The following is a 9,128-nucleotide window of genomic DNA, read 5'->3' as shown; positions in this document are numbered from 1 at the left end:
CTCCATACTGTTCTCCATAGTGGCTGTATCAATTTACATTATTCCCACCAGCAGTGCAAGAGGGTTCCCTTTTCTCCACACCCTCTCCAGCATTTATTGTTTCTAGAGTTTTTGATGATGGCCAATCTGACCGGTGTGAGATGATATCTCATTGTCGTTTTGATTTGCATTTCTCTAATGATTAATGATGTTGAGCATTCTTTCATGTGTTTGTTGGCGATCTGTATATCTTCTTTGGAGAAATGTCTATTTAGTTCTTCTGCCCATTTTTGGATTGGGTTGTTTGTTTTTTTGTTATTGAGCTGCAAGAGTTGCTTATAAATTTTGGATATTAGTCCTTTGTCAGTTGCTTCGTTTGCAAATATTTTCTCCCATTCTGAGGGTTGTCTTTTGGTCTTGTTTATGGTATCCTTTGCTGTGCAAAAGCTTTTAAGTTTCATTAGGTCCCATTTGTTTTTTTTTGTTTTTATTTGCATTTCTCTAGGAGATGGGTCCAACAGGATCCTGCTGTGATTTATGCCATAGAGTGTTCTGCCTATGTTTTCCTCTAAGAGTTTGATAGTGTCTGGCCTTACATTTAGGTCTTTAACCCATTTTGAGTTTATTCTTGTGTGTGGTGTTAGGGATTGTTCTAATTTCATACTTTTACATGTAGCTGTCCAGTTTTCCCAGCACCACTTATTGAAGAGGCTGTCTTTTCTCCACTGTATATCCTTCCCTCCTTTATCAAAGATAAGGTGACCATATGTGTGTGGGTTTATCTCTGGGCTTTCTATCCTGTTCCATTGATCTATATTTCTGTTTTTGTGCCAGTACCATACTGTCTTGATTACTGTAGCCTTGTAGTATAGTCTGAAGTCAGGGAGCCTGATTCCTCCAGCTCCATTTTTCGTTCTCAAGATTGCTTTGGCTATTCGGGGTCTTTTGTGTTTCCATACAAATTGTGAAATTTTTTGTTCTAGTTCTGTAAAAAATGCCAGTGGTAATTTGATAGGGATTGCATTGAATCCGTAGATTGCTTTGGGTAGTAGAGTCATTTTCACAATGTTGATTCTTCCAATCCAAGAACATGGTATATCTCTTCATCTATTTGTATCATCTTTAATTTCTTTCATCAGTGTCTTATAATTTTCTGCATACAGGTCTTTTGTCTCCTTAGGTAGGTTTATTCCTAGATATTTTATTCTTTTTGTTGCAATTCTTTACCAGCCATCAGCTGCCTTTGTGCTTTGTGCCCTAACTGTCGCTCATAATTAACATAACTCCCTCAACGTTGAGACATGTGCTGGAGAGCCTCCTCTCAAAATTTAAATTTCACTCACTGGAGGAAACCTGGCTGTTTTCCACTTTGTTTTCTTTTCTCGGACTTTTGTCGTCTCATTAGGGAGATATTCTGGGCACCGGCCAAACATCCCTGCTGCAGACAATCTCTGTTCTTCCATGAGCAGGTGAGTCAAGTCTGGATGTGATTTGCCTTCCTCTAGCTCCTCCCACTTTGGGTGAGATGACAACAGTGATTTTGTTAGCTGCTGGATCCTTCCTGCTGACAAGCCCAGTGGCCTGGAATCGTGGTAATTTCTTATGAGCCATGCAATTTATAACCAAGTCACCTCACATCTGTTCTGGAGCAAATCAAGGTATTAAAAAAAAAAAAAAATATATATATATATGTAAGGTATCAATAGCAGGAACATACTTAGTAGTGAAACTTCTGGCTAGAATGTAATATACAGGCTTTTTTTCCCCCTCTACAACCAGAACCATTTCAAAAATACATATTTGCATTGCTTGCTAATTTTCATTCATCTTAAATGTCATTGTATCCTTTATAATGAATTGAGATGGGTTTACAGTGCCTTCTAAAATTGGTAAATTTTATTTTGTTTGACAATTTCAGGAAATTAAATAAATAGCATTGTACCATGAAGCAGAACAGATGTAACCTGAAAAATTATAAATTTTGTTTTCTTCTAAATTTGTTAGAATGAACCATTTATGGATTAAATGAGCCAATGGCCTATACTCAGTATATTCTGTTTTTATAAAATTTTCAAGTCTGTAAAGATTTTTTGGGGGGGATTCATAAACATCATACATTTATTAATTTTAATTGTAAAAAACATAACAAAATTTACCATCTTAACCATTTTTAAGTTCTTTTACGTTCACTGATCTTAAGTACATTCGTGTTGTTGTGCAATCTCCAGAACTTTTTTACCTAACATATATAATTAGATTTTAAAGTATATATATACACCTATACATATATACATATGTACACATATATACATATACACATATGTACACATATATACGTATACATAGAGACAGAACCATTTTAAAATCTGAGCTGCATTCTATTCAGTTAACTTGGCTGACTTTAACCATAAAGCAATCAGTAACTCCACCCACAAGACCAGCCTCATTTGGCTATATTTGTTCACTTAGTATCACAGGATTGTCAGGATGAAGGGTGCCGCCGCAGTATAGCTGAGTGAGAGGGTTGGAAGGACCTGGGTTCATACCTGGGCAGGTGTGTCTACCACAGGCCCACATCCCTGCTGCAAGGGAGACTAGAAAAAAGTGAACATCAACCATTTTCAGTTTCAGGTATATAATGTGAAAGCTTCCCTCCACTAGGTGTTGGGGGTCATTGCTGTGTGGGGAGCCAGAAGAATGATAAAAGCTTGTTGCACCAGCTCACCAGCGTCTAGAATTTTCACATCCTGTTAGGTCACAACTGTCTACCTGCCTTGAATGGCTCGGCGTGGCTGAGCAGATCACACCATGACACGTGCACGTGGGTGGTGAACAGAAGTGTAGGACCACCAGGTTCCTGGTGCTCGTGTGGTCATGGGGAACCTTGGGAAACCCCTGCACTTGTGTCCATGCTGGTTCTGCTGCATGGGATGTCTTCTCTACATCTCTCTCTGCCAGAACCAGGTCTTGCCTTTCTCTAGGGTCCCACATGAGTCCAACTTCTTGGGAGCCCACCAGTCTTCTTTTTTTTTGATCTGTTCTTGTAGTTTTATTCAGGAGTGGATCTAGCTTTCATGGAGCCTGAAGCTTTTACAATGGAGGGAAGGTGCTTTCTCTGAAAAAGTCAGAAAAAATTTGATGAACACATTGCTAGGACCCCTTCCAGGACCCATGAAGTTGAGGGGTCTTGAAGCTTAAGCTTCATTTGCTTCACTGTAAACCTACTTCTGCTTTTTATGTTCATTCTCTTTTTCTCTTTTTTCCCCATTGAAAAAAAATAGAGTATAATTTGTATACAGTGAAATTTACCCTTTTTATCGTGTAGTTCTATGAGCTTTGACAAATGCATACAATCGTGTAACCATGGGACTTCCCTGGTGGTCCAGTGAGTAAGACTCCATGCTCCCAATGCAAGGGGCTCTGGTTCGATCCCTGGTCGGGGAACTAGATCCCACATGCATGCCGCAACTAAAAGTCTGCATGCTGCAGCTAAGAAATCCTTATGCTACAACTAAAAAAAAAAAAAAATGATGTAACCATTATCACAGCATAAATATAGGACAGTTCCATCACGTCCAAAAATTTCCCCATGCCCCTTTGAAGTCAACTTCTCCCCCCAACCCCAGCCTCTGGCAATGCATCTGTTTCTATCTCTAATAGTTTTGTCTTTTTCAGAATGTCACATAAATGGAATCAAGCAGCAGGTAGCCTTTTGAGTCTGGCTTCTTTCACTTAGCATAGTGCATTTGAATTTCACCCATGTTGTTGCATGTTTCACCCACTCTGTGCCCAGCGCTGGAGATGCTGAGATGGGGAAGGCCCAGAACCCGCCCTCAGAGAGCTCACAGTCTAATGGAGGAGGCTCTTGGGCCCATCATCATAGGCTTTTCCTTCAATATTTAGTACACACAGCTTTGCCCTGCTAACTATCTATTCTGCTACACCTGGCATTCCAACCACTTTGTGATCACCCCTAGGATAAAATCTCTTGCCTTCTTGAGGTATCACTTGGATTGGAAAGAGCAAGGGGTTTGAAGCCACGAAGACTCTTTGAATCCAGCTCACCCACTTAGCAGCTGTGTGACCTTGTGTTAGACTCAGAGTTTGGCAGAGAGTGTGTACTGAATGACTATCTGTTGAATGAATGTATACAACCTCTTAAGTCCCAGGTACCGCCTGTGGAAAAAGGGTATAGTAGTCTCGACTTCACCTGACTGCTGTGGGGCTCAGTGCCTGGTGCAGCACCTGGTGGGCATGAGTAAAGGTTTGTCCTGTTCTCCTCCCTTCCCTGGAGCCCTTTGACACCCTCCTCGGATGGGCGCGTGCACCTTGTGTAGACCTCCACGCTGGGCAGGGTAGCACCAGCCTCTGCCACGTGGGAGCCAGGAGGGGCAAGAGCTGAGCAGACAAGTCCCCAGAAAATCCCACAGGTACTCCACAGCTACCACCCCAAGTCCAGCTCAAAGCACCCCTCAGGCTTATTCCCCCACCTCCTCTTTCATGGTACACACAGGAAGGCCCATCAGTCCTTTCCTCTCACCAAGTATATTCCTTGCAGGGGGCTTTAGAGAAAGTCCACCAGGAGGAGAAAGCCATAACCCTTCACCAGGGGACCCTCTGGCTGAGGGTCAGGTGTCTGGTTCTCAGATCCTGGGAGGCAACACAGGCTGGCAGATGGGTGGTCACAGGACAGTCATTGTAAAGCCAATCTGTTCTTGCCTTCCAGACACACTCAGCAAGACTCAACACATTAGTTGTCATTAATCAATTATTTGTATAATTATCTGTTTGCTGGCTGCCTTCCCTACCAGAGGGCCCAGGGCACATAGTAGATGCTCAACAAATACTTAATGATTAGATGAAAACTGTTTTGTGCCTAAAAGTATTGGCATTCGCAGTGACTATTTCTGTAGAAGGAAAGGGAACTAGGATTTGTCATTCCTCTACAGTGTCTCTGGGATGTTAAATCCTTACCTATAGTCTCCTTGTTTAATCTGTGCAGTGGCTGTTGAATGTAGGTGTTTTTCTTTTCTATACTCAAGGAAACTGGTTCAGAGGAGTTAATAAACACTCACAGTCCCATAGCTAGTCAGTGATGGAGCTGGATTCAGACTCAGGTCCAGTGCCAAAGCTCAGCCTCTGTATTTCTTAAGAATAGAAATCTCTACAATTTAGATTTTAAAAAAATATTCAAACTGATACTTGAGCAGGATATGAGTGGGTTGGATTGCAGAGTTTAACGCTTAACAGCATGAATTGAAAATTTGCAGCATGTTCTGTTTTGTGCTTTTCTAAATTGGATTTGGGAGTCAATCCGAATTTCAAATTCGGACTTTTGCCTCACACACATTACACACAGCCCTACATGAGCAATAAACCCCTCTCTGTGCTAGGGCGATGTGGGCTGTAGAATGGTCCTGGACTTGAGGGCAGGAGGCCTGGGTTTGAGTCTTGTTGGATAGGGAGGGGGCCTTTGGCAGGTCGCTGAACCACTCTGAACCTCAGTTTTTCATTAACTGCAGAAAGAGCCCCAGTTATCTCAGAGGGTTGTGGTGTGGATCAAAGGAGCCAATAAGTGAATGAGATGTTTGTGAGGGCAGTTCCCCCAGGAGGGGTTTTGTACGTGATGGTTGTCCCAAGTCTGCAGAGAGGAGTAGGGCTTGAAACACACTGAAAAGAAAGAGTCTACAGACAGGGATCAGCAGAATCATGTGTCAAGGTGAGAAAGAAGGATGTGGTTTGTTTCTGTTTGCTGAGATCAGCTTGGGCGGAGAGAGAAGCTCGTTTGTGTGAAGTTTGTATGCTTGGAACCCTGTAATTATACTGTCACCTGGTGTCAGCAAATATATCATGCAGGGCCAGAGTGGCATTCTCTTGGGCAAGGAAGCAGGCAACATTCTTCCTCCCTCTCTCCTGGTCCTCATTCGTTCATTCATTCATTCAGGGGCCACTGCAGGCTCTGAGCCATGCACTGAGGTCAAGTCAAGAAGGCAGTATGTCATGGGCAGTAGAGGCATATCTGGGTTTGAGTCTGACCCCCTCCCCCGAACAGTTGTGAAACTCAATTATTTGATTTAACTAAACTCCAGTTTCCTCATCTATATTATGAGGAAAACAATTTCTGTCTCATGGGGCCATATGAAGATGAAAAGTGGTGATGCTTATAAAGAAGTTTGCACAGTTCGTTGTACATAATGAACACTCAATAAATAAATAGTAGCTTATAAATCATAGTAATATAATCTCCACGGAGCCAAAATGCACAGTGGGCCAGTTTTGCTGTTTTCCTGTTTTCCCCCTCTAGCCTTTTAGAAGGTCACCATGGGTAAGCAGATGCAGAGGCCCAAGGGTTGGGACCCATGGCCACCAAAGCCTAGGTGGCTTGCTGTGCTGTGGGAACTGTGCTGTGCACCCAGCCTGAGAAGCTGCCCAGCTTAAGTTTCTGAATAATGACTGTGAGGAAGGATGCTCCCTACAGCAGCACAGTAAAGACCAGGCTTGCTCAGTTGCTTTAGAACCCAGGCCCATAGTGCATCTAAGACAGTCCTTTCAGAGCTATAGTATTAACAGGAGGTGTATTATGTTTTTTGTGAATCCTTGTTTTGTCACACATGGACCCCTGATATCAGGAAGTTGTCTCGGAGCTTGGAGGCTAATGCCTGGTCAGCTTTATGCATTTTTGGAGACAACTATACACAGACACACACACACAGACACACACAGACACACACACACACACACACACACACACACACACGCGCGCGCTTATACTTGTGAGTGTGGATTCTTCCAAACGCTTTTTCTTTTTAAGGTCAAGCTTATTGAGATGTAATTAGTAAAATTTACCCTTTTCAGTATGAGTGTTTTAAGTGTGAGCTTGAATTCTGAGTTTTGATAAATGCATACAGTTATGTAGCCACCACCATAATCAAGATGCAGGAAAGTTCCATAATTTTCCAAAATTCTTTCACTCTCCTTTGTAGGCAACCCTCCCACCGTCTCTAGTCCTGGCAACCGCTGATCTATTTTTGGTCCCTATAAACTTTCCTTTTTCAGGATAACATATAAATGGAATCATACAGCATGTTGGCTTTGGGGTTTGGCTTCTTTCATGGAGTGTAATGCATTTGGGACTCCAGATGCTTTTGATTGCAGCAAGTTGAGTGGTTCTGAGATCAACATGGAAAACCAAGAGCATTCCTGTATACCATTAATAACCAAGAGAAAATCTAATTTATTTTTTAAATTTATTTTTTAGTATTTATTTATGGCTGCGTCAGGTCTTAGTTGCAGCATGTGGGATCTTTCGTTGTGGCGTGCGGGCTCAGTACTTGCAGCGTGCAGGCTTAGTTGCCCCACGGCATGTGGGATCTTAGTTCCCTGACCAGGGATCAAACCCACATCCCCTGCACTGGAAGGCGGATTCTTAACCACTGGACCACCAGGGAAGTCCCAAGAAAATCTGATTTTAAAAATGCACAATACCACCAAAACCCCCCTGAAGTACTTAAGAATAAAGAAAGTGAAACATGCCCAAGATATTTATAGAGAAATTTATAGCATATCATGAAAAGACATTAAAGAGGACTCAGTGGAAGAGACCGTGTTCATGAAGAGGAAACCTGGTAAAGATGGTGATTCTTCCCAAGTAAATCTGTAACTTCAGTGTACTCGCAATCAAAATGCAGGTAAGGTTTTTCATGGAACTTGACAAGCTGTCATGAAATTCATATAGAAAAACAAAGGCTAAGAATAGGCAAGACAGTTTTAAGAATATCAGGATTTATTATAAAGCTATGGAAATTAATACACTGTGGTATAGGTGCATTGCTAGTCTGTAGACCAGGGTAACAGAACGGAGAGCTGAAATAATACCCATACATGTTAGAAAACGTTACAAGTGATGGTAGAATTGAAAATCAGTAGGAAAGAATTCAGTAAATGTTATTGGGACAGTTGGGATCTGTACAGAAAAGAATAAAGTTGAATCCCTAACTCATAACATACATAAAGATAAGTTCCAGAAGAATTAAAACCTAATAGTGAAAAAGCAAACATTAAACACTTTTATAAGAAGATGTATGTGACCAGATTTCCTCAACAAGATATAAAAAAACAAGCTATAAAAGAAAAGATTGATGCATTTATCATATAAAATTTAAAACTTCTGTACAACAGAAGACACCACAGCAAAGTTAAAAGAGCTTTTTATGGGGAAAAGATGTTTGCATTGCATATGTCCAAGGCATAATTTATACCCAGAATTCACAAGGAAGTCCTAAAAATCAGTAAGAAAAAGATGAATAACCTAATGGGGTGGGGGGGGGAGATGGAAGGGATATAAATAATTCGGTTAAGGGGGCCAAATGGCCAAAAGGCATAAAATGTTGATCCACTTCACATGTAATTGAGGAAATGCAAATTAAAACAAACATACTGTTTCACATCAATCAGACTGGCAAAAATTTTTAAATCTGACTATATTAAGTTGGCAAGAATGGGAGGAATCAGAACTCGTTTACACTCCAGGAAAGAGTAGAAACTGGTACAACCTCTCTGGGGAGTGGTTTTGCATTGTCTGGAGGAAGATGCTATGCCCTGTGACCCAGCAGTTCCACACTGTGTATAAACCCTAGAGAAAGTCTCACATGTGCCCAGAGAGACATGTATAAGAATGTTTGTTCCAGCCCTGTCTGTAATAGTGACAACTTGGACATATGCATCAATAGAATGAATAAATAAACCATAATGTATTCATATAATGAAATAGTGTACAGAGGTTAAAAATGATCTAGAAAGACAAGTCTCAACCTGGATCAAAATTTCAAAAACTGGCCAAAGGAGGCATAAATTATTCACTTTGGGGGAGAAAATGTGTCAAAGTATATCAAAATGTTTAGGATATAAACCCCTTGACTCAGTAATTCTTTTTTTTTTAAATTTTTATTTATTTATTTTTTTTAACATCTTTATTTGAGTATAACTGTTTTACAATAGTGTGTTAGTTTCTCCTTTACAACAAAGTGAATCAGTTATACATATACATATGTTCCCATATCTCTTCCCTCTTGCATCACCCTCCCTCCCACCCTCCCTATCCCACCCCTCTCGGTGCTCACAAAGCACAGAGGTGATCTCCCTGTGCTATG

General features: G+C 41.2%; 1 protein-coding gene across 6 annotated transcripts in view; it reads left to right on the top strand.

Moving 5' to 3' along the window:
- The window catches only part of REEP1 (receptor accessory protein 1), a 125,408-nt gene that overhangs the window by 37,977 nt on the left and 78,303 nt on the right, over positions 1-9,128 (top strand). For 3 of the 6 annotated variants that reach the window (XM_028496711.1, XM_028496708.1, XM_028496710.2), the window contains exon 1: positions 1,580-1,637. The exons of the other annotated variants lie outside the window; for them this stretch is intronic. In XM_028496711.1, coding sequence (XP_028352512.1) covers positions 1,582-1,637 — 56 coding nt within the window. In that variant the 5' untranslated portion in view covers positions 1,580-1,581. Of the gene's footprint in view, positions 1-1,579; positions 1,638-9,128 lie in introns of those variants that run through there. 6 annotated transcript variants of the gene reach the window in all.

This window comes from Physeter macrocephalus, chromosome 12, assembly GCF_002837175.3.
Source record: "Physeter macrocephalus isolate SW-GA chromosome 12, ASM283717v5, whole genome shotgun sequence".
Lineage (NCBI taxonomy): Eukaryota > Metazoa > Chordata > Mammalia > Artiodactyla > Physeteridae > Physeter > Physeter macrocephalus.
This window is presented reverse-complemented; position numbering and strand designations above follow the sequence as displayed.